A 24,363-nucleotide genomic window follows, 5' to 3' on the forward strand; every position below is an offset into this window, starting at 1 on the left:
GATGGACACTGCTGGAGAAGTTCCCAACTTCCAGTGGAAATGGCTGGAACAGCTGAAGAGAAATTCAGGTAAAACCATCCCAATGTCAAAGAGAGCAGAAGTGTGCCTTGATCACACTATGGGAACATAGTGAAATGATGGAATGACACATACTGCCTTATCAAATCCACTGTTAATCATCCTTTTATAGGCTAAAACTTTGCAGGAGACCCTCCTGAGGATCCAGCAGTACCTCTTTTTCCAACAAAAACTAAAAGGAGCAAACACCCATCTGTACAAAGGGCAGATGTGGATTTTTGTCTCCAAACTGTGGCAGCCAGATGTTGATAAAATAACATGATTTTTAACTCAGCACACACCTTATTTATCAAGATACAACTTTGAGAAACAAGCACTGGAACAGTTCCACTAAATACACACACCATATATTGTTCCCACAGTCAGTTAATTATACAGCTCAGTGGAAAAGCCTCGTTAATGTTATGTACTTTACAGAAAGCATCCACATCTATCAGTGGAACAGTATCTTGTAAAAAACACTTGCCTGATTGCTGTGTCTTCCCTTATACAGACAAAAGAAAGCTCTAAATGACAAATTTTGGCCACAACCAACCAATCATGCAGCAATCAAAACTGAACATTTTTAAGAACTAAGACAGAAAAATCAGAAATCATCAAGAGAGCATCATAGTAACAGATGGGCTATGTAAAGGTTTTATTTTTTATTTACAGCAAATATATTACAGTAAAAAAGGTTAACATGACTTGTGGTTGTGGAGGGATGGTACATATGCATACATCAAAAAGGTTTCATTTTCTTGGCACTAACTGAACTGAATACAAGGATTCAACACAAAAATAAGAAACAGAACATTTATCAGGCAAACTCTAACTGTACACATCTGCAACTGGGGTTTCAATGCAATCCAAAGAACACAAACAAGTCATCAGGATGGCAAAGACTTTTTTGATGAGCATGTTGAACCCTCAAGACAAGGCTGTCTGGCACCATTTAAAAGTTGCTGTACTGAACACACTGATTTTAAAGAAATGTCACAGATGATTAAGACACTGAAAATGCACTCAGCACAGTGAAGAAGCCCATTACTTTCCTTATTTCTTTTCCTACTCCCACAGTACCAGAGTGTTAAAAGGCTGCATGGCAGGCAAGCTGGGTGCAACAGCTGGAGAATTTTGCCTGTCAAGCAAAGTGACTTGCAGCAAGAGATGTGCTTTCTGCAGCAAACCCAATGATACACAGCTTCTGTGGCTTCAAGGAAGATGATCTAAGAATACCAAATGTTGAAGCCTTATAAGCTCTTTACATCATAATCAGAATCCTGAGAAAAAGCAGGATCCAAATTACTCCAAGTGAATTTGGGCTTACTTACACACAACAAAATTGTCCAGATATACCAACAGTAGTAAACAGAGTTAATGCAGTGTTAATCCTTTTACGTTTTAATGACTAGCTATAAAAACAGAAACTAGCATGTTCAAATCTGTTTACATTTCCTGAGCTTAGTTAAATGAAGAAGGAATGAACGTTACAAAAATCCCGGTAAGTCACCAATAAATTAAAAATGCAGATAACCACTATAGCTTAAGAAGCTCAGAGTGAAGTCTGCCTATCCAATATCCTTTCTTTAGGAATCCTGTACAGAAGCCATGCCATTAACTTCACCAGCAATACTGAGATGCTATGGAATTGTAGGTCTTTTTTTTTTTTTCCCTTGCTCTTCCAGCAGATTGCCTGATGGCCTTTCCTAATCAAATCATATGAGAGCATTCAAAAACTGCAACCCTCTACTTGCAGTGCACAAAACAATGTTCTCAGCAACACAATGTACTACTGAAATTCAAATTTCCTAGCTGCATTTATTTGGGTGAGTTCTCAGCTCTCACACACAACACCACCACCCTGGCATCAGGTTTGGTGTCCTTTGGGGGAACAAAGCAGGAGACTGCAGGGAAGACCCTCAGCAATATCCATCTTAGCCCATCTTAGAGGTTTCTTTAAGAGCCAAAATCTTGCATTTGAGAAAAGCACTCGACCTACATGAGTCATACACATGTTTATTTATGCATGTTTATTTCCTGCATAGAGAATACTGTGTACCTTGGAATAAAACCCAAGTCTTGAGAATATACTGAGAGTATATTTGTAGCAGTGCTATGGAAGATTAGTTCAAACCCAAACAATCAAACTCAATGGTCTCAAAGACTTGCAGAGCACAAACTTTGAAAAAACAAACCACTTTTTAGAAAACTGTCTGCTTATAGCATACTTCTATTTTATGGTGTAGATAAAAGAGAGGTAGAAAGGTTTATCTCCTCAGTATCAGTTTCTGTGCAGTACTTATAAAATGTCAGAAAAAAAATCTATAGCTTTTCAGTGAAAATGCCAGCTTTTCTCCTAAGAATTATAAGGAATCTCTTCTTTCCACTTAAGTGCTGTAAACGAAGTAACTGGAATCTGGTTCAGAAGAGCTTTTCCTTCCAGTAGCCTTACCACACCAATTTTGTTACCAAGTTCTGCTTCTAAGAAGTCATTACAGAAATACTCCTATACAGGGCTCAAAAATCCCTCACAGATACAATCCACCAAGGCATATTTACCAGCCAAATAGTATCAAGTCTGCTCCTAAAAAAAGCACTCACTCTTGCTTGACTTGCATGATCCAAGCTACCAAGAGGGACAGAGAAGAATGGAAGTATGGAAGGCTGTGTGCCCTTCCCCTCTTTGGTGATGACCTCAGATGTGAGCACCATCATCACCCTGTCTGGCAGAGCACCCTGAAGCAGCTTCTCTTCCTGCCACAATCCAATCTCTGTAGCAGGAGAATGGATGGTGCTTTAGTAACGAGCACTCCTGAAAAAGGTAGGAAGGAAGACCCGACCAGGAGACACAGCTGAACAGAAACTGTGCTGGTAAGATAAATATCCATCTTGCCCTGGTGTTAAGAGAAGCCTGCAGCACTACAGTTTTCATGATTGTCACCAGATAAGGGAGAGAGATGGAAACATCAGCTGCAGACATGCAGAGTGTGATCCAGAGTGCCGTGCATTTCCCACGGAGCCGAGAGCCTCGGCCCAGCAGTGCCAGGGGAAGGCAGGTCAGAGACACCAGGGTGGGATCTGCCCACAGGGCCTCCACTCCTGACCCCTGCTCTCATGGCACTGCCAGAACTGATCTATCTGTGACAGAGGACCTGCCTGCTGACATTTCAGGGCACACAGGGCTGGAGCTCCAGCTTTATTCACATAGCAACGACTGTTCAAGGATGGGATTTGAGCCATGAAAGTCAGGCTGCTGCATGGTGACCTTTAATTTACCCAGTGAATGCTAAGCAAATTACATTAAATTAAATTCAGTCAAAGCAGATGCTAGCTTATTTATTAAAAAGCTCAGCTTTCCCTTTCTTTCAACTGGTTTTAGAGACCAGCAGCTCTTGGGAGCAGACTTTCACTCTAAGTAAGTCAGGCAAGAGCAGCTCCACAGAGATGGCCTGAGTGACTCTCCTGCAGCAAAACACCAGCCTAAAGAAGACCTGGCTTTGCCTAAGGATGTCCAGCAACAGCTCATGAACACAGCATCTTTGCCTCCTTCCTCCCTGCATTTCCTACCCAACCCAGGTGTTCTCCCTCCTTCCACAAAAACCACACCAGACTCACAGTGGAAGACAATTCTTCATTGCCTTCTACTGCCAGATATTTTAAGAAATCTATGAATTTACGAATATAAAGAAATATTTACTCTGTTTCAGAAAACCAGTACTGCTCTGCAAATATATAACTTATCATTAACCTTTGACAGGGTTGGGTAACGGAACTCGTATACAGCAACATGGTCACATTCACAATCCAGGTTGGAAACATTTCCTTCTGTCACTTGTAGCATGATGAGACTGACTAATTTTCCTGTACTCAAATAATCAACAGGCCCTGTCCTCCAACCTGCTCCCTTTTCAGCAGTATGCCTAAAAGCAGTCACATAAGTAAGAGATGTGCTGCTTTCAGCCACACAGGCTTCACGCACAGTCTGTTTTGTCTCTTTTCTTTTGTTCTCTGGAAACATTACTCTCATTAATTTAATTCTCCAACTATGATCCATCAAAATAAAAATAAATTCAAGTAGGAATCCAAACTGGTTATTGCTGGGTTATGGGTCAATTTAAACTGACCAGACCCAATGCCAACCTCGAATTCACTTTACAAAAGTCAGGATTGTTTGATTACATTTGCTGACCATAGACAGATTCTTTCACTATTCATACAGCTTGAAGACCAAAGATTTGCTGAGAACAAAACACAGTCCATGTCCCCTGGAAGTAAATGGAGCTAATAGCCATCATCTTCATCCATATCACAGCCATAATCTGAAACACACAAAGACAAGGGCATAAAAAAATGCAAATATTCTGGGTAGATGGAAGACACAATAGAAGCATTGCTTCTTTAAGGTTGTTTTCTTGCTATGTAACTACAGGATAAGTTTTGCCTTAGGCAAGCGTTTTAAAAATCATCTCTTTTCTTAGGCCTAAATAAGTTCTTGCATGTACTTCACTCAATGAAATAAATTATTTTTAAGCATGTATGTGTAAATATCTCCTCTCACTTGTTACTAGACTCTCCTTTAGGAATACTTGGCACATGTGTATGTGAAATACTTGGTTTAATTTAGAGGCTAAGGTGATCAAGCCTGATTGTCACAAGTGACTTGGCACAGAGTGGCTGATAAGCAGCAGCATTACATTTACAAGTAGGCACGTTTTTCACTAGATACAGGCACCAAGGAAAAAGCTGGTTTGTTTATATTATTCATGGATTTATGAGCTGAAATTGCAAGGGTTCAGAGATAGCTCAGAGTTCCCATCAACATCAAAAGAGTCATGGAACAAATCCTGACCCATGCATCTGACTCAGATCTCCCTTATCTTCTTACTTCTGGACTTAAAATTTTTGGTCAGATTTTTTAATCCAATTTTATTTTCTTAATGCTGAGTGCAAAGACTGTGTGCTGTGTGTCAGAAAGCAAGTCTGTATGTTTCTAATGCACCTATTTCTCTTCTGTGTGCTTCTGAATGCACTGACACAGATACTTTCTGTAATGTAGATGAACCTATGGATAATTATTGCATATGAGCACTGAGGAAAGTTAAATTTCATATTCCAAATCCAATACAGGGCAACATCTCACCCAAAGAGACAAGCAAATGCTCAAAAGCAGAATTAAGTGTAATCTATAATGATTTGTGTAGAATGGGTGAAGTTCACCATCTGCAATTTATGTTGTTATTCCAAGCAGGCAGGTCTAAATTACACAGAGAAAGCAGCTAGGAAAGAGTTATTTTCTGTTCTGAACAGCTTTGTACACCTGCATTCGAATTCTGGGAATACTCCTTTCCTTTTCCTTTTTATTTTTATTTTTTAACTCTAATTTTTCAGCTGTTTTCCAGGCCAGACAGGGAGTAGTGGAAAGTTCTCAGAATGGTTCAAAATTAGTAACATTTACAAAGAAAAAAAACTCAGTGACCTTTATTCTATTTTTGTGGGGGGTTTATTAATAAACATAGACCCACCCTCCCCCACATGGATGCCTTTTCTTGGGAACGTTATTCTAATAATAAATGCAGGCAACAAACTGTTTTTCCTACAGTTCAGCAATTATTTTCCAGCAGAGAAATCAATTTAAAAGCAACAGACACTTTTGTGAAATGTATACATATTGTCCATGAAAGCTAAATGAATAGTGATGGAAAGATTTTTGCAGTAAATAACATTTCACTAGGAAACGTATTCCCATCTTGCGTCTTCACAACCCATAATTAGCAGCTCCCATTTTAAAAATAATTTTGTGTGTTTTCAAAGCTTAACTTCTAAAGGGAAGTTTTTAATAAAGGATAAATGTGGATGTGTCCAGCTAGGAAAAACCACAGTGGAGAGGAGAGTGCCTTTTCCTGCCAACAAAGAAATCTAATTAAACCAGTGGCTTTGCTGGGTAACCCAAAGAAATGAGCACACATCTGTATACCATACATGCACCACCAATGCCATTCCTGCACTTGGGAACAACTTCTTCCTCCCAACACCTTCCCCAGAAACAGAGTGGGGAGATTTGTTGTGTTTTGAGCTGGACAGACACGTCCCTAGGGCTCATGGACAGCTTGGACATCACTGCAGCCTCCACAGAGGAGGCACAAGGAGAAGGGAGGAGAGGCTCGGGGGCCCCAGGCACTGCTAATGGAGGGGTTACTGAGCTAAATAACTCCTCAGATCCACCTTAATAAACCTAATTCTGGAAAACACCCCACACTTCAGTTTGTTCTTGGGAAGCCCTCTTAGCCTAAAGCTCGAGATGCAAACTTTTCTCAGGAGGAGTCTCCAAGGTCAGGTTTCAGACAAGGGCGATTCCAGGCTTCCCACAGGAACAGGCAATGCTGAAAAGGCTTCCCACAGGAACAGGCAATGCTGAAAAGGCAGCAGGAGCTCTGGGACAGGGACAAGCAGGGGAACGCTGTGTGTCCCCAGCCCTGCAAGGACAAAGCCCACAGCAGCAGAGATGGTACCCCCAGCTCACCATTTCCTCCCATTAACTGCAAAGCGCTCATGCAGTGATCTTCATCTTCCTCTACCTCTTCCTCTTCCACCTCTTCATCAGGGTTGTAAGCTACTGGGCCACTCTCCACAAGCACAGCTGCTGGCTTTTCTACATCAGAGGCTTCAGCCTGTGCATTTGGAAAGGTAACCTGCACAAAAGAAGAGACACAGTAGAACAGCCCTTCCTTTGGTCCAATATTTGTACAGAACTTTAGCAGCTTCCAAACAATAGGGACAGGAGAGACAGAAGCTCATGTCCAGTGCTACAGGTTCAGCTGTTCTAATGGAAGTCTGAATGAAAGTCAGGCAAAAGCACCCAGTTTTCACTTAGTCCAGAACCAGCAACTGAAATATCCTGTAATGGTAACAGCAGAAGGAGGATTCTCTGGCAAGCATGAGAGGAGGAGAAATTTGGAAGCAAAGGCTCCTCAGTAGAGCTCTGTGGGAAAACTTAAACCTCTCCCACGGTGTGCTCAACTCACATCAGGCCTATTACAAAATAACAACGTTATTGACAATTTAATGATAGCAAAAATGTACCCTTCAAATCAGAAAAAGCCCAACATGTATTAGTTTTGACAGCTCTGGTTGGATTTATTTGGCGGCACGATGAGCTGTGGAACAAATAGCACTCTGTAGAAAGCACTTAATGTGATGGCAGAGCACTCAGCTGATAATACACATTGGCACCTGTGCCATTACCTGTGGAATTCAGCAGAATAATGATCTCCAAACACTACCTTGGGAATCAATCACGGATGGGACCTGTTCTGGACATGGTCCTCCCCAGCTGCTCCAAGGTTAGGCAGGACACAGCACGGAGGGAGAGAAAGGGCAGCACCACAAGGGAACAGAGGTGAATTTGGAGCAGGTAATGCTGTCTTTGGCTCACTAAGGAGAGATCTGGGAACAGGGTAGGAAGCAGCAACAAAGCCTGTACCAGCACAGCCCAGGCTCTGCTCTTTCTGCTCTTTCTTCTCATTTTCATGGTGTGCTCAGTCTGGAGCTCCAACTCCTTCTCTCATCCAGGGAAGAAACATCACAGGAGCTTTACCTCCATCAGCTCTGTAATAGGGTACTTTCCACACACATTCTGTACTTGGACTGTTGGGGTTCATACATTAGAGCCCACGGCACACAAAAACAGCCAATTAGCAACTGGAAGAACCTTAAAGATTACTCATGAATGCTGTGTTGTCATGTGAAGAATTCTGAGAAGGGAATATTGACAGTATCTGGCACCAGCCAGCTGTAACCAGCATGAGTCACCTTCCCTAGTAAGAAAGATGGAAACTCTTCCTTGGAAGGACCAGTGGTGAAGTGCTTCTAAAAAATGAATGGTCCAAAGGAGACCAAAAAACCCCAACTCCTCTGGTCCAAACCATGAGAAAAGTGCCACAGTGCTCTAGGTTTTAAATTACATACATAACTATGTACTGCTGCATGTTCTCCAATTCCATTGACAGCAAGCTCTGATAAAATGCTGCAGTTTATTTTTATTTATTTATTTATTTATAAATGCATTTACTTGGGATGCAGTAGCTCCCAGAATCCCTGTAACTCCAGGCACTTCAGAGATACACCGTAAGAGAAAATCCCTGTACAAGAAAGTTGGTAGTCTAATTATTCAAACATCAAAGGTGCTCCTGAACTTGTTATACACCATGACAGTCAACCTAAAGAATCTGCCTGAGTTTTTCAAAGTCACCTCAGGGTTTGCTCCAACAGCTCATTAATAGGGCAAAAGACACCCATTAATTTTAACAGAAAATCAAGTATTTAGATATTCAGATCAGTCAAAGACAGGTCTTCATTATTTTTTAATGCTCAAATTAATCATATTATTTAGAGGAACTTCCCTCCAGTTTATATTTCCTACCACTGCTTTTACCTCTGTGATCAAATTGAGCCCATCTTGGTATAAGCAGAAATGGACACAAGAGTTTGAAACAAATCAGCATCATAATATACATCAATTTGTATGTTTAAAAGTATCCATCTGCTCTGAAAAAGTGGGTGAATATAAAGGAGCTACAATTGAGTCATTATTTTTTAAAATTGCTCCATGCTAATTAAAATGTGACCTTCTTCTAATTATCATGTCCACTTCCAGACTGCTGTACTTCTAAAAATGTGCAGAGTTTTCTAATGAGCATAGAATAAGAAGTGAAAATGTATTTCCTTAGGCAGGATATCAAACTGTTTCTGAAAATCAATGACTTTTAGTCACGTTAAAAAAAAAGGCAGTCAAACAACACCTTTAAATAGAACTTCCTGAATTCACTTCCAGACATCCTGGACTGGAGTTTGGCACTTAGCTTTATGTATGGATGGGCAATTGCCAAAGGTGTTAAACTACCCAAGGGAACTGCTTCACTTTCAGAGGGGTGTCAGTGTCACACATTCATGGGCAAGAAGGACAAATCCCTTTGGTATACTGAATTTTTAGATATGCAGTAGACAGTTTGTTGTATACAAAATGCCTGTGAATATTTTGTACAGTGTGAAATTAATAGTGAAAGAAAGCAGCCATCATTGTTATCTGGTTTCACTGAAAATAATAATGATCTGAAAATAATCATGATCCCTTTGGGAGGTGCACAAAGGCACCCAAGGAGGGCTTCTGGCAGTGGCCAGTTACCAGCACCAACTTTTCTGTGGCACTATTACATTTTCAAACTAGACAAACAAAGCAGGAGTAAGCCAGGCTGGATAGGGTAAGCTCTTTCCACACTGGTCCCTGACAGAAGCCCAGCCCATCCCTGGGGTCAGCTGTGGCTGCACAAAAGTGGAGTTTGCAAAGTTCTTCTCTGTGAGGAGAGTCCAAGTGCTGAGAAAGAGGCATGAGCTCTGCCCCCTCCTACTCCTCCTGACCATTTATTTGACATGGACCTTTTTAGATGCTTGCAGGGAGTTTTCTCTTTTTTGCTATCCACATCATGAGGCTGTGCTAATGTTCCTGATGGATAAGTAAGGCAAATCTAGGTTAAAAAACATCCAATCTCAGCTTTGCAGTGTTCACAGTAACCAATTCCTGGCCTGATCAGACAAACAAGACTAATTTTTTTTTACCCTTATCTACCACATGACCAGAGCTAGGCTGAAAATAGCTTGTGGGAATTTCCAAACTCAACCTGTTGCACCAGGTTGGAGAAGTGCTGGACTTTTCTTACCTCTTCAGTGGCAGCCTTCTTAGCAAACTGGGTTGAAATCAAGGGTCTTAATCTGCAAAGAAAGAAAGAAAAAAATGCTGAACATCAGAAGAGTTGCACAAGAGTTTGACACAGAGTATTCATTCTCCAAACAGTGAAGCACTTTTCTAGTGTTATGTTGTGCAATTACTTTTTTAATGATTTAAGATAAAGAGCAGAGAGCCACAAATGCCACGATAATTAACACACACACGTTCCCTTGGAAGAGTCTGTCCCAGATCAAGGTAGTAATAAAAGATGCCAGCACAGTAGCAAAACCTCATCTCAAACTGCAGCCCCAGCTTCTCCCCAAGGTCTTTGAAATAGCTGTGTTTGTCACATTTTACAAAAATCAAAAGAAAACTGATTTTTGGAAGAATGCAGACATGGCAAGACTAGGCCACACTCTGATTACTGGTCTGCAATTGCTTCTCTGCAAGTGATGATACACAGAGGATACCAGTGAGATTATGCATGCAGGACACCATAACCATCACAGGCAAGAAGTTAACACCAGCTACAGAAATAATCCAAAAGAACCCAGGGACCCATGAGAAATGACAGAAATTGAACATAAACATTTTTAAAAACTCTGCATCAGATGTGAAAGAGACCTGCATATTTGAGGGAGAAGAGCTGATCAGTATAACTTTACAGCTAAGTGTTAAATATTATTACTTCTGAAAAGCATTTCATAGTCTGTTGTTTCCTCACTGCCAAGGAGGCTCTTCTCAATCCATCATTTAGTGTTACTTTCTGGTGTCTCCAGCTCATCTAGATGTATCTAGTCACGAAGAGGATGACTTGCTTTCCACAGAAACACTGCTCAGACAGCTCCTCAAGCACGTCTTTTAACCAAGTCTAGGCAAACAACTTAATGAATACCAATTTATGCCTCCAGAGATACAGTCTTTTATGATAAGCAGTATTTTACTCTCATTTTTCTCTTAGTCATTCCTCCTTGTTAACACACAGAAACTTGTTGTTTTCTTACTTATTTATTTATTTCAAATAATCAGCAGGAGGAAACAAAACCCCAGAGAATGAGCAGGGGAGACTCAGATCATTATCTCTGATGGTGGAGACAATATTAAAATACAAGATATTAGCTAAGCTCCAGAAAGGTTCAAAAACTGATCACCTCTGAAATGCTTTGCAGGACCCAAAAGGCATTTCAGCAACTCAAGTAATTGAAGGTGCCTCCTCCTAGAAGATGATCAAAAGAGGCTAAGGGAATGTTTCAGGAGCAGTGCCACTGAAGAATCCAGAACACATAATTCTGCTACAGATACTTCTTGTCATATTACAAAGAATTTCAAGAAAGAGAGTCACTTGACCTACATAAATATCTACTACTTACAAATCCTGGTTGATTTCTGGGATCAGAGAGATTATATTTGAAAACATGGACATGCTCCTCCCTATGTGCTCAGCCTTCTCTTTCCTTATCTAACCCCAACTGCAGAGTTTTCACTTTTAAATGCTGCCAAGGAGCAGGGATACCTTCAACCTGACCAGGTTGCTCAGAGCCTGTCCAACCTGACCCTGGATGTTTCCAGGGACAGGGAATCCACCACCTCTCTGGGCCTCTGCCATTGCCTCACCACCCTCACAACAAAAAAATTTCTTCCTTAATTCCTGAGATTTGAGAGCACCTATCTATCTACTTTCAATCACTGTTTTCCAAAAAATCACTGTGTCTGGATGCTTATAAAAATATGGATGCAGCCAAAAGGTTGCATAGCTGAAGGATTCTAATTACCAAACAGGTTGTGTTTCATTGACATGACTGAAAAACACCCAACATTGGGAAGAAATTAAAGACTTTTATTTTAAATTCATAGTCATGATTATTGCAATTAACATTGTACCAAAGATAGCACCTTTTCCCTCCTGCTACCCAAAGACATCAGACCTCCCTGGAGCACCCTGAAAATATTTCCTCCCCCCAATTAAAATCAAGCTGTTGAGTAAGACTCACAAGGTAATCAGAAACTGCTGACATTTCTTTTAGAGCAAATTATACATGTGCTCACACAGTGAAGAAAACAATCACAGCTACAGGAAGCAGAGTAAACATTCCAGTTTCATTTTAATTAAAATGGTCCCCTAATGAAAATAAAAAGATTCACGTTTATGAAAAGCCTATTTGGAAAAACTTTAGTGCTACATCCAAGAACCCTTCCATACCATTTCTCAGCAGCAAGGGATCCTCACACCCAAACTGAAATTAAAGCTGTATTTCTGTTCCACGAGAACCACTCACAACGTGCTCATCTTCACTTCCTTGCTACAAACACAGCACTGCCATGATTTGGCAATACAGTTTCTCTCTCAGCTTAGTGTAAAATGCATCCAGAAGCAGTGGGGTGGATCCTGCTCCTGCCACGGATGGTCAGCACCTGCTGCAGGCCAGATCCAAGGGTGGATCTCATCACCTGGGTGACTGGCTCAGCCCACTGCCCCTCCATACTACCTGCTTCCTAAAACACTAACCACGACACTGGAAAAAGGTAAAACCATCACAAAAACTTATTTCCCTGCTGAAATAACAGCTTTGATTCAAAATACAGCTATAAAAGTTATAAACACATAACCCCCTTGGCTCTCCTTATGCCTAGGGAGAGCCTTACTATTACAGTACAAAACCATTTAAGAAGGTTTTATAGTTGGGGATGTTGCTTTGTTTCTTAAATGCCCCAATGTCCTGGCCTCCTTAAACCAGAGCAGCTGCTGCCACACCAGCCATATGGAGCAATAAATTACTGGCTGCCATGGCTACAGATACAGGCTCCTTCTGCTGTCTGGCTGCACCTCAGAGGGTGGAAAAAAGTGTCTTCATGGAAAAGCACAACCCCTTTTGAGGCTGGGACAGGTCTGAGTATTAATGATCAAAAAGGACCTTGAAAAAATAAGTAATTGAAGTGTCTTATCCAACTTTCACTGGGCATGACTCAACCTCTGTAGAAGTCTACCAAGGGACACACATGCACAGAAGAAAGATCCTGTCCATCAAAGTCCAGACTGAATTAGAGGTTCACTAATTCAATAAATAGCTCAATAAATAATAACAGCCTACATTAAAGTATAATTCCATTTATCCTGAAGTGACAGCAGCATCTATTTAAAATGTAATGTTGTGACTGGGAAATAATGGGGTTCCTGGTCTTCCAAAGTGTGTCAGTTGTCGTTCACTATTTATGATGACTTCCAGTTTGGGGCATTTTCCTTTTGAACTTTGCAAATTAACACAGTACCTTGTGGGAGGGAAAAACAGAACAAGCAACTTTCTGAACAGCAATGTGATCCGTAAAAGGGGATAAAAAAGATTTCACACAGCCCCAAGTGTGTTACATCCACACTTCAAACTACTTCAAAAATTATGCAGATCTACTAATGCTCATGTCAGCCAACACACATAACACTGGAAGCAGATTATCTTGACATGTTTGTGACAAAAACTAATGGCATGGTACAAGGCATCAGAGGCTGCTCCCTGCCGAATCCGCTCCGCTCTCAGCTGAGATGTGCACGATAACGTCTGGGTTTGTCCTCCAGCTTAACAATTTAAAAGAAGATTCAATATAATAGCTCCTGACAGGGCTGAAGATCACACAGACTGAACTTTCAAAGTGTTTTTCTCTGCAAAACAAGCTGGCTGTGACAAACAACAGTTTTTATTTTGCTTATTATTTAATAACAAAAGATTACACAGCATAGTACATAAAAGAGAAAGAGCAGCGAGAGGTAATAGACCCACCCCACTTGCATCAGACTGTTCATCCACCAAAAAGTTTGACAATACCATAACAATCTCCTCAGTGCAATCCTACAAGTAATGTGGAAACTCACCCAAAGCTCTTTTCTTACTGAATTTTAATTTAATCCACCCATGAAAGGAACATCTTATTGCTGCTTACCGCCCATACTAATTTTATACATGGATGGTCCCAGAATACACAATGGGAAGCAGAGAGGGAGCAGAGCACACAGCCACAAGCCTGCAGTGTAATTATGCAGGTCACCCAAGACAACTGCCCATGAAACCTATATATCCATGCACAGGCCTTTCATGTGCAGGGACAGAAAAAACTATTGAGAAATGACTCAACAAGAGACAGGTCAGGTTCTCCACACTGGCCGAGATCCTCCTCCCACCTGAGGCCAGATGATTTTGCCTCAGGAGGTCAGTTTACTAGACATCTGTGTGAGAAGGAAATTAATATAAATGTTTACATAGGCTAAGAGTGCCCTTTAATTAGGTACCATCAATGTTATACTTACTGGAAAGCTGGGAATTACCTCTCTGCAAGGATGTAAATCTCTTCTTGGAAACACAACAGCATCAGGAGACATTGCCTGCTGTCCTGCCATTGGGTCAGGACAAAGGGGTGACCCTCCCATACCTGGATGACTGCTGTTTTCCAGAGGGCAAAACAAAGGCTGCAATGACAACCATAACCCTGAAGCACTTCAGGGTTTGCACATCCAGCTGTGGATCCCACTATTTTCTACATCTGCTTCTGCCTGAGAGCCAGATGCTCACAGGAGCACTCGAGAGGAAATGGAGGCACACAGCCAAGGCCAGGGCTGGCTGTGACACCCATGGACAGCAGCATGATGCCCTGAACACAGGGGCTGGGGCTCAGGGTGCACTGCACCTCCTCAGAAGTCAGATACAAGCACAGACACCATCATGCTCTGCAGAGTGACAAAGCACCTGTGATGCTCACACCTTGAAACCATGTGTGCCTGAACAAGAGGTAGGCAGGTGGTTTTGGCTTTCTCAAGACCAGGCTCTTCACCCTGTTCAGCTCACCATCACTGTGAAAGCCCCAAGGAGTTTCCCTGAATTGTTCCCCCAAGTGCCAGGGCTGCAGAGACCCCAACTAATGGCAGAAAGACTCCAACTAAGAGCATGTCCAAACTGCATTAAGTTCAGCTCCCACACAGTGAGATCCCTTTGGAGATGGCTCAGTGCTGCTGAGATCTGAGCAGATCTGAGATCTGCTGTACAGATGTGACTGATGGGCAGCAGGCAGGGTATGAACCCTCCTGGATGCCAACAGACAGCTGAGCCAGTTCCTGCTAACTCTGCTCCAACATCCCTGTGTGAACTCCAACTCCACTAACAGACAGTGCCTTCATCCTGTTCCTGGGCAAGCAACACCACGGAAAGAGCCATTTCAAGCAGGAAGAAAGCAAACTGAAGTTGACACCAAAAACTAAAGTGAAATGAGGAATTGTTCCCACTTCTGATTCCCACTCAGTCCTCTTTCATGCCAGATCAGAGGAGCTTGGCTTTCATCAGTGCAGCACCAGACAACACAGCACTGAGAACATCCTCAGTGCTAATGAGAGCAGCCTCTCCCAGCAAACGCCTGAACTGAGCACTGAGGGACCAAAACTCGCAGGAGGAAACTGGAAAAGAGTAAGAATCTCTATCATTCACTAAGGAATAGATTTACCACTGAGGAACTAAGCACCTGCATCAGTCACCAACAGGCTTTTGAAAAGAAGGAACTTTGCTGGTGTGTCATGAGTTGAACACCTATTCCAGGCTTTTCAGAGAGGGGCAGGGGCCATAACATCTGTCTTCAATAACCCAGCTCAGAGTGGGCAATATTTTTCTGCATAGCTGCAACACTTTTTCCTCAGTCAGATGCTGGAAAACAGCAACTTGCTGTTCTTTCCACTGACTAAAGCAACAGCCTTTCAACAGCAAAAATGAAAAGAATGACATCTAAGGCCACCTCATTGGGACCAAATGAAATTATGCTTCTGCAGCAGATCCCAAACAATATTTCCACATATCTGCTCCTAAAGGAAATTGCTGCAGACCATGGGAAATTACAATTGCTTCAGGACAAGACAAGCTGACTGATCTAATATTTCTGGTTGACACACCTTCTTCCTGGGTTTGTCAATAAAGACACTGATGAGCTCATCTCTCCACAGGTCAGGAAAGTATTTAGCTGAAAATATGTTATTCCTTTCACCATGGAAATTTTTCCAGATGAAATGATGGCAGCAAGGCAAATCTGCACCTTGCTGAGAAAAGCTACTTAAAATAAGGAAGCTATGAAGCATTTTAATGAAGGTAAATGAGTAATCATAATGGTCTCAGTTAAGCAAGTCTAATGGCAGTGTCACTTTTAAAACATGGGCGTGAGACAACTCATGTGGTGACAATCCATATGCCTTAACTATCGTGTAGTGCAGTCTTTCAAATGGCAACAGTGCAGAATGCAACTGCTATGGCAGAAAGAGCCATTATTAGCAGATAAGGCAAATAAAAATAAATTTCAAATAGTGCTTGAAACTATAGTAACAAGAAGTGAAATTTTAAAAGTTAAATGAACATATTATCATCTCAACAGAAGGATTATGCTATTGAAAAATTCTCAGCAGTAGCACTGCCGTCTGTTTCTGGTGCAAATGTATTTTTCTAGACTCAAGCAAGGAGGATTACAGATATTTGCTTTTGGACAAGTGTTTTGATCAATCTTAACCTCATGAAAGCTTCAAATGAGGCAAAAGATAAAAAGAAAACACCTTAGTAACCTGCAGTCTCTGGGAACAATTCATTGAGGTTGTTATACCCAGAGGTGATGCCAGATCGATCGCTGGATCTTCCCTGTTGACATTACAAGGACAAAAATCATGCCAGACAAAAGAGGAACTCACTTCTTCCACACTCTAGCAGCCTATACCACGGGGCAAATTCAGCTTCTCTCATCCACTTATGCAGGCAAAACTAATACTTCAGAATTCAGGCAACTACAGATTCATACAAGTAGTCCATCAAGGAATAAAGATGGATGACTGATTTTTTTTTTCCTTGTGTCTGGTCTATTATACATTAAAGAACAATTTCACTGGCAGCCATCTGGAAATCAATGTATTACGAGCTTTATTTTATGATTACCAACATTCCCCTTCCTAACTCATTTCTAATTATAAGCAATAAATCATTCCTTCTTGCTTGTAATTTATAACAGCCAATTATGGCAAACCTCTTATTTAAATAGCAAATCTCACTGTAAAACATCACATATTTTGAGGTATGCACAGAACATCTAATCAGGCAGCCAAATGGTAGAACAATGATTTAATGTAAGTTTTGCAACCACCAAGAAGACACAAGTGGAAGAGTCCACCCTCCTCTGTGACCTGTACACACCAGAACTTTTCAAAACTGAAAGCACAGGCCTCATGTGCCTGACTTGATGTAGAGGAGAATTACATGCAGCAATAAGAGAGCCAGGACACAACTCAAGGAAGGCTGGTGTCAAGGATTCCCTTTACGTGTCAGGAAATTAATAAAGAGGCTGTGGCAGCAGAAGCTGTAGATTGGTTAAGTAAGAACTTCTGGGCAATGTCTAGTTTCATTTTAGGAACTAACAGTGAAAGAACACAGCTCTAAATTTAATATTTTGAAAAAAAAAAACTCAAGTAGCCTTTCCCATGTCTGGATTTGTGTTTGAAACGAGCTGGCCTCCTCCCCCCAAGCCAAAGGACTCCCCCATACACTGCCCTGTGCACTGCACTGTGCTCAACATCACACCTACTCCCTGTTACACAGGTTTTGCAGGTGTTAACATAGAGTGTGAGCAAGGCACTCACTCAGATCACTTCTCCCCATCCCTCCCAGCCAGGAGAGAATCAGGCAGAATAAAGAAATGAAATGGTCGGCAGAGAAAAAGTGTCACCAAATAAATCCAGATTCTTCCTTTGGGGACAAGCCTTTAATGGTGGTTTGCTATGGCAACCTTTACCAACAGAACACCAGCAAAGAAATGTTGTGGAGGATGTCAGATAAGACCAAACAGGGTCAGTCCAAAAGCACAGGCAAGGACACAGAAAAAAATTTTAGTTATATTTGTTCTTCAGTGTAGGTCTGAGTAACAGGCATGTGAGTGCAAACACAAGAGAGAGGCTTCTTATAAATAGCTCTGCTGGGATTTGTCCGTTAGGAAAAAAAACTCACTCTTGTCAGAAAAGTATTTGATACAATTCTGGATACAGAATTTATTACATGAGAAACTGATCTCAGGAACGTGGAAGTGGTTCCCACTGAGATTTTATTCGGTCATCACACAGCTCGAGTCTGTTCCAGCTTCACATCGTGTCATCTGGTAAGCGTTTACAGTAGGAATCTAGGGAACTGGATTTGGAAAAAATCCATCACAACTGACCTAAATCTGATCTGACCTGAATAATCAAACTAAATACCAAATTCAAAAATGGCTAGACAAGAGAGAGGAGCGGGAATTATTCAGCTGCAGGAGTTATCTCACGCTCTCCTCAGCCATACATTGGGTTAGGCACTCCACTTTTCCCAAACAGCCATGGTGATGGAGGCTATGGGAACATCCCCTTGTTCCAAAGGTGTCAAAATGCACAAGTGCTGCAGGCTCCACTGTGTTCCCTTTCCTTTTGAGATATCATTCACTCATGAGAGAACGTGGTGGTGCATTCCTCCCTGCCAGGCTGCACTATGATCTAAGCAAAGCACCTGGAAATGGGGAATGGAAGAGAGCAAGTGAATAAGAAAATCCAAAGAGAATGCTTTGGAAGGGCAGTAGTGACAATGTCAGGACCATCTGGCTGTGCCTTTGCCACAGAGTCACCCCAGAGGATGGCCTTGGCTGACGTGGCGCTGCAACATCCACTAGGGAAATGCTTCGTTAGAGCCATGGCCACACCAGCCCACCCTACAACCATGTCAGAGTCACAACCTGCCTTGTCACCAAGCCCTGCCTGTATTGCTGCTCCAGGGGCTTACACTGCCAGCACTGCCAGCTTTATTGCTACACACTGAGCTGAAGATGTACAGGTGCAGCACCACCTAAGCAACACACAGCAACTCTCCATAGATGGATCATTATTTACAGAGACCTTGCAGTGATGTGTTCAACAAAAGGTTTCACCACTTTCAGGATTCCTTATCTTCTTTTTATGAGAGATCTAAGTATTATTTATTAGTCTTCTCCACACACAAAGCTCAAAGGCATTTTAACATCTGGTTTACTCTCTCAGCAGTGAGAACAAAAACACTCTGAAGAAAACTAAAAAATCACTGGCTTGATGTTGGTGAAACTTGGCAAAAACCTTGAACAAGGATGCAAAAAACAGCCTGTAGAAATCTAAAGGGAGGGAGAAACAGACACCAAAGCCTATAAATTTCATTTTGAAAATAAGGCGTCATTCTTATTATGCCTGTGGATGTGTATCTTCCCCATACAGGGTCTGAAAAGCTTTATATAAACTACACTTCTAAGCAAGCTTGTAATTAGCTAGGGGCAGGCTTGGCTTTAATTACAGCTTGGAGAGGCACACATTATGGAAATACTTAGCTAATAACCACAGCCATGCTCTGCTGATGGCTGAGGTCAGGCCAGCATGTGATTGCCATGAAGCACCTGAGTACTTTCTGTCCTGTGTGAAGTGAGCAGGACTGGTCTGTCAGGTCTCCCTCCCTGCTCTGGCACACAGGCTAAGCCAGGCTTTGCTGGCAGCAGTGCTGAACTGTCCTGAGTGCCTGCATCTGGCCTCCCTGCTCCTCACAACAATGCTGTGGGATACTTGCTCTCGCCTCACCTGGACATGCTGCGCAAAAGGAACCCAACAGAGAGAGATGAAACTGCACATTTCAGCATCAGGCAAGAACAGCCTGCACCCAGTGCATGAACTGGTCAGGTATCAGCATACACTGTGAATACATGCACATTAACCTGTACAGCTTTTGTCAAAGTTAATAGGAGGTTGATCCCACATCCCATCCCAAAAACCCAAGAGGATAGTTGTTGCAGACAACTTTCATGAAAAATCCTTTCCTTAGGATTTTTCCTCCTGAGAAGCTGGGAGGCCTCAGGAACAAAATGCAAACATTGATTATCTGCTGCTGTGAAATGCAACAGGTGCATCTGTGATTGGTCTCATGTGGTTGTTTGTAATTAATGGCCAATCACAGCCAGCTGGCTTGGACCCTCTGTCTGAGACAGAAACCTTTGTTCTCATTCTTTCCTTTCTATTCTTAGCTAGCCTTCTGATGAAACCTTTTCTTCTATTCTTTTAGTACAGTTTTAATGTAATATATAATAAAATAATAAATCAAGCCTTCTGAAACATGGAGTCAACATTCTCGTCTCTTCCCTCATCCAAGAACCCCTGTGAACACCATCACAGACAGTCAACAGGAAGAATACATCTCTAATTCCTGCAAGTTCATACAGCTCTCTCACAATTTTGGATCCAATCTTTAGTGGCACAAGAAAGGACCAGAAAGTAAACTGTTCTTTATTCCAACCTCAGAAACTGCTTGCCTGGCAATCTCTACTTGGGTATAAGTATGCATGGATAATGAAGTGCAAAACCAATACAAATCACTGGGAAAATGGCTATTTACCATTGAATATGACACAAGCTTAAAATATGCATTGCTACACACTGTGGGTGCTTGCTCATACACTCTGTTATGAACCAATGAATTGCTGAACTGGGTCACAGAAACCCTTCATGACCCAGAAGTCCTGTCTCCTTCTCAATGCATTTGGTACAGATCAAGAAATGAGTATAAAAATGCAGCCACATTTTTTTTACAGAAAGAAAATTCCAAATGGAAATGTTATGAAAGAAAACAACAATAATTGCTGTTTTAAAATCTGTGTACAATAAGTGCAACTGCTTTTGAGAGATGAGAAAACTGATGCTGATGTAGGGAGCAGACAGCAACATCTTCTCCAGTGTGTGTAAGGTTGCACATCTGTGAACTTAGGTGAGTTTTGCAGGGGAACCTATGGGTAAAACAGACTTATTTGATAGTGTTTTGCTTTAATACAGCTTAATACTAGTGTTAACAGATAGAATTATCCAATAGAATAATTGTAACTGCACTGTAACTGCAGGGGAGATGCCCTCACAGCTGCTCACACTGGTTTAACTGGATCCATTGGAAACCTGTCCAGGTGAAGACACAGTCAGCTGCACGTGGCTGGTGAACAGGGGCAGCTCTGGGCCACCAGTCCCCAGTCTGGCTCAGTCAAAACAAGCCAGGTCAGCCTGAGGAGAGCTCTGCTAACCATTACCTTTGAAATTGCTGGAGTTTGCACAATCAGTTGAAGAGCACTTGCACCTGAAGCAGGTCAGGCAGCAGTCAGAGCACAGAGAAGCTGAGTTCAGCTGGGAAGATGTTTTCCTGACCTTCTCCCAACACCTCCTCTGCACCGAGCCCTCACCTGGAGGGATGGAAAGCTGACCCCAATCTCCAATATTCAGATGGCCAAAATTTCTGTAACTGGGAATCAGCCATTCCCCGTCAAAGCAAAACACGGCGAAACCCATGTGATGAGATCCATTTAAAAACCTTACTCCACCTCAATTTTTTACTCAGCCCTTCCAAGAAATTGTGGCCCCTTGTGTGCAGTTTTTCAGCCAACAAAAACCCAGCTTCTGAGAAGGGCCAATGTAAAAGCCAGGCAAGCAATTCCTCTTGCTGAACATCCTCTCCTCCACTTCATGTAGCTATGGAAGATGTATTAAAAAGAAAATTACTGCAGCTACAAAGCTACATTCAAAAAACTGCTCATGCACATCCTCAGCTCTGTACACACAGAAGTACTGAGGGGCTGGAGTTGTCCTTCAGCATTGTGCTGTTCCATCTGAGAGGGAGTCACATAAATGCTGTGTAAGCTACACTCCTACCACAATTACTAAGATATGGGCTGTGAACAGTAAAAGAAGTTCAACTGACCATGAAATGTGCAAATAATACAATAAATAGATATTTATACAGATTTCCTCCTTCCCATCCAAGCATTCATATTTTGTCACTGTATTGTGTCTAGTTTTTCAAACAATTTTGGACATACAACAGATTTTAGTACAACTCTAGTGACAATGTGTAAAATCTTAAACAAATTCTATCCATCTCAAGTAAATCCCTGCTTTTTCCTTTGTACTTAGCAGAGCTTGCTCCCCAACCCCATGGTGAAATAATTGTATTGAACAGAGAAGACAGCAAATTCCCACTGTAGCTCAAATCCCTCCAAATACTAACCTATGTTTGAAGATCAATAAAAAAAATGTACTTTCAGGTTAATCTTCTGCCTCTCTCTTTTTTTTTTTTTTTTAATATTTTGAACTTCAACTCCTTGCAATAAAAAAACCCAAGCAAAGAAACCAATACTCCTGCAGGACCTGAGCTACTTGAAGTGAAGTGCTGAGCAGCATTGTGAGGCTGGGTATGCACAGCCCCTTCCAGGCTTTGTGCTGCAAGCATCCTCTCCAAAGGCAAGGGGCTCCCTGCTGCACACAAAGACCAGGCTGTTTGGGCTGAAGTCACAACTTCAAAGACCAGCAGCACTGAATTTGCCAACTCGCTTGGCCATGCAAGCAAATGTCAACTGAAACAAAAGCACACCGAGGAAAAGTTGTTACCCAACGCCACGATGGGAAAATAATGCAAATTTGTATCAATGATCAACTTAGCTTTAACTGAGCCTAATGAGCAAGCTGTTTATCTTCTTTTTTTTTTTTTCACCACCACACTCATTTTGCTCTCTAAAGGCATTTCTGAATGATCAGTTTCAGAAAAAATTTGATTAAAAAAAAAAAGTGACACACTCCCCTGCTTTTTTAAGAAACTTCAATGCATAAAGTTTAGATCTCCTACATTCTGTACTTGGTCAAAATATGCAGCAAATGCCTAAGAAGTGCTTGGCCCCAGAGAGACAACAGTCTGCACAGACTCACTGGTAACACACGGCTGCCCTTAAGCTGTTAAATCTCCATACACTGGATTTCCTTTATCAGCACCACAGCATCGCTCCACTCTGCCTCAGTTTTTTTGTGTCTGCAAAGTATCGTGAGAACATCAGTACTTGGCAAGCTAACACTTGGGCTTTTAGCATGACATCACAGATCTCTGGGTTACTTTGCTCCCTTGGTTTGTAAAATGTTACAGCAAATAAATAGTTGTATAAAAGAGGGCTTTTTTGTTGTGTGGGGTTTTTTTAAAATGCAATTTAAGTGCTGTATTGCAACATAAACACTTTTTACTGTGCATGTTTTTTTAGAAAAAGTTTTACAAAGTAAACTGCTTTAAAGAAACTGAATCAGATTTAACACATGCACAATAGACTTACATTAGAAAATAATGTGGTAGCAATTTATGATCCTTTGGTGTGAATTTTCACAGTCATTCTTAGAGCAAGAATGTATAAGTTCAGAAGTGCTACGTTTTGCCTGGCATCAATGGAGAAATTACAGTTCTAAGGTTCTTGTTACCTCTGGGCTTCTGAGTATTAATAATTTATTTGAAAATCTTAATACAAGAGCACAAGAAAGCAGCCTAACCTCTTAAACAAAATACATGTTTCTACCATAAACACATTTCACACAAGGGTGCTAAAACCAATTGCCAACACTGGCAGAAGTTGATCAATCCAATACTGAATTCATTTACTGCCTCTATGTCTTCCCACTGAATTCTGATGCCCATGCAAGCAGTCCTAACCTTCAGATTCCCCATCCATCTCACAGGATAAATGATAAATATGAAAAAATACACTTCAGACACGGCATACGAGTGATGTGGTGTTTGCACCAAATGGCAGCACCACGCAGAGAGCCTGGGAGCAGATTTCTCTCATCTCCCAACAAAAGCAGTCTGGGGAGGTGCTGTCACTGCAGTGGGCTCCGGCCCACCAGCCCTGCTGGCAGCACAGGGAGTGTTTGTGTTTGGCAAATCCAACTGGAGCAGCTCCCCTTGCCTGCCATGCACCGCTCCCTGCGATCCCCATGGCCCCCAGTAACAGCTGCTGGTGTTTAATGCACTTTAGTTCACAAAATCCATGGGGTGTTCCAGCTCCCAGGAAGCTCAGGGCACAGGCCCTGGGATCACCAATCATTCTCCTGTAGACATCACCTGAGCAAATCCTCCAGATGATGCAGGAGAGGCCAGGCTGATGCTGATGCCTGACCCACCAAACCCAGCTCTGCCCTCCTCCCACGTCCCAGTTTTCAGGAGAGGTCTCCATCAGACTCACCCCAGCATCAGCAGCAGCATCTCAGACCCAACCAAACCCGACTGCTCCCAAATGCTGGTATTCATCTTGGCCAGCATCAAGTCCAGGTGTGTGCCCTCTTACACAACCAGCATTTTTGCAGCCTGGATTTTGCTGCCCTTTCCCTCAAACATTTCAACATCACGGTTCAGATGAGAAGATGTGAAAGCCCCTTACATGTTTTTAAGGATAACAACACCCTGAGTAGGTATCTTTAGCAGCAAGAGCTAAAAAGTGAAGAGTCTACATGTCAAACTGCAACTCAGAGTTGGCTTTAGTTCTGACATGAACAGCATGCAAGCCTCATATTTATTAAAAACAGATGAAACAAGTCCCAATTCTTTTTGAATAGCAAAACTACTGACGAGACCTGGTGGAGTTCAGCACAGTGGGAGGTTTAGTTGTCTATCACCACACGTTTAAGCACTTGAGGTCTCTGCAATAAATGCTGAATTGAATTCACCATCAAAAGACAAAATCCATGTTCTATCTGCCAAAACCTT

General features: G+C 41.9%; 1 protein-coding gene across 1 annotated transcript in view; it reads right to left on the reverse strand.

Moving 5' to 3' along the window:
- Nucleotides 1-698: 698 nt before the first annotated feature.
- Nucleotides 699-24,363, reverse strand: part of BRF1 (BRF1 RNA polymerase III transcription initiation factor subunit) — a 173,219-nt gene continuing 149,554 nt past the window's right edge. Inside the window, exons 16-18 of the mRNA XM_059474805.1 lie at nucleotides 9,774-9,825; nucleotides 6,581-6,749; nucleotides 699-4,379 (exon numbers count right to left, since the gene is read on the reverse strand). Coding sequence (XP_059330788.1) covers nucleotides 4,342-4,379; nucleotides 6,581-6,749; nucleotides 9,774-9,825 — 259 coding nt within the window. The 3' untranslated portion in view covers nucleotides 699-4,341. The remainder of the gene's footprint in view (nucleotides 4,380-6,580; nucleotides 6,750-9,773; nucleotides 9,826-24,363) is intronic.

This window comes from Ammospiza nelsoni, chromosome 6 (assembly GCF_027579445.1).
Source record: "Ammospiza nelsoni isolate bAmmNel1 chromosome 6, bAmmNel1.pri, whole genome shotgun sequence".
NCBI classification, from domain to species: Eukaryota; Metazoa; Chordata; class Aves; order Passeriformes; family Passerellidae; genus Ammospiza; species Ammospiza nelsoni.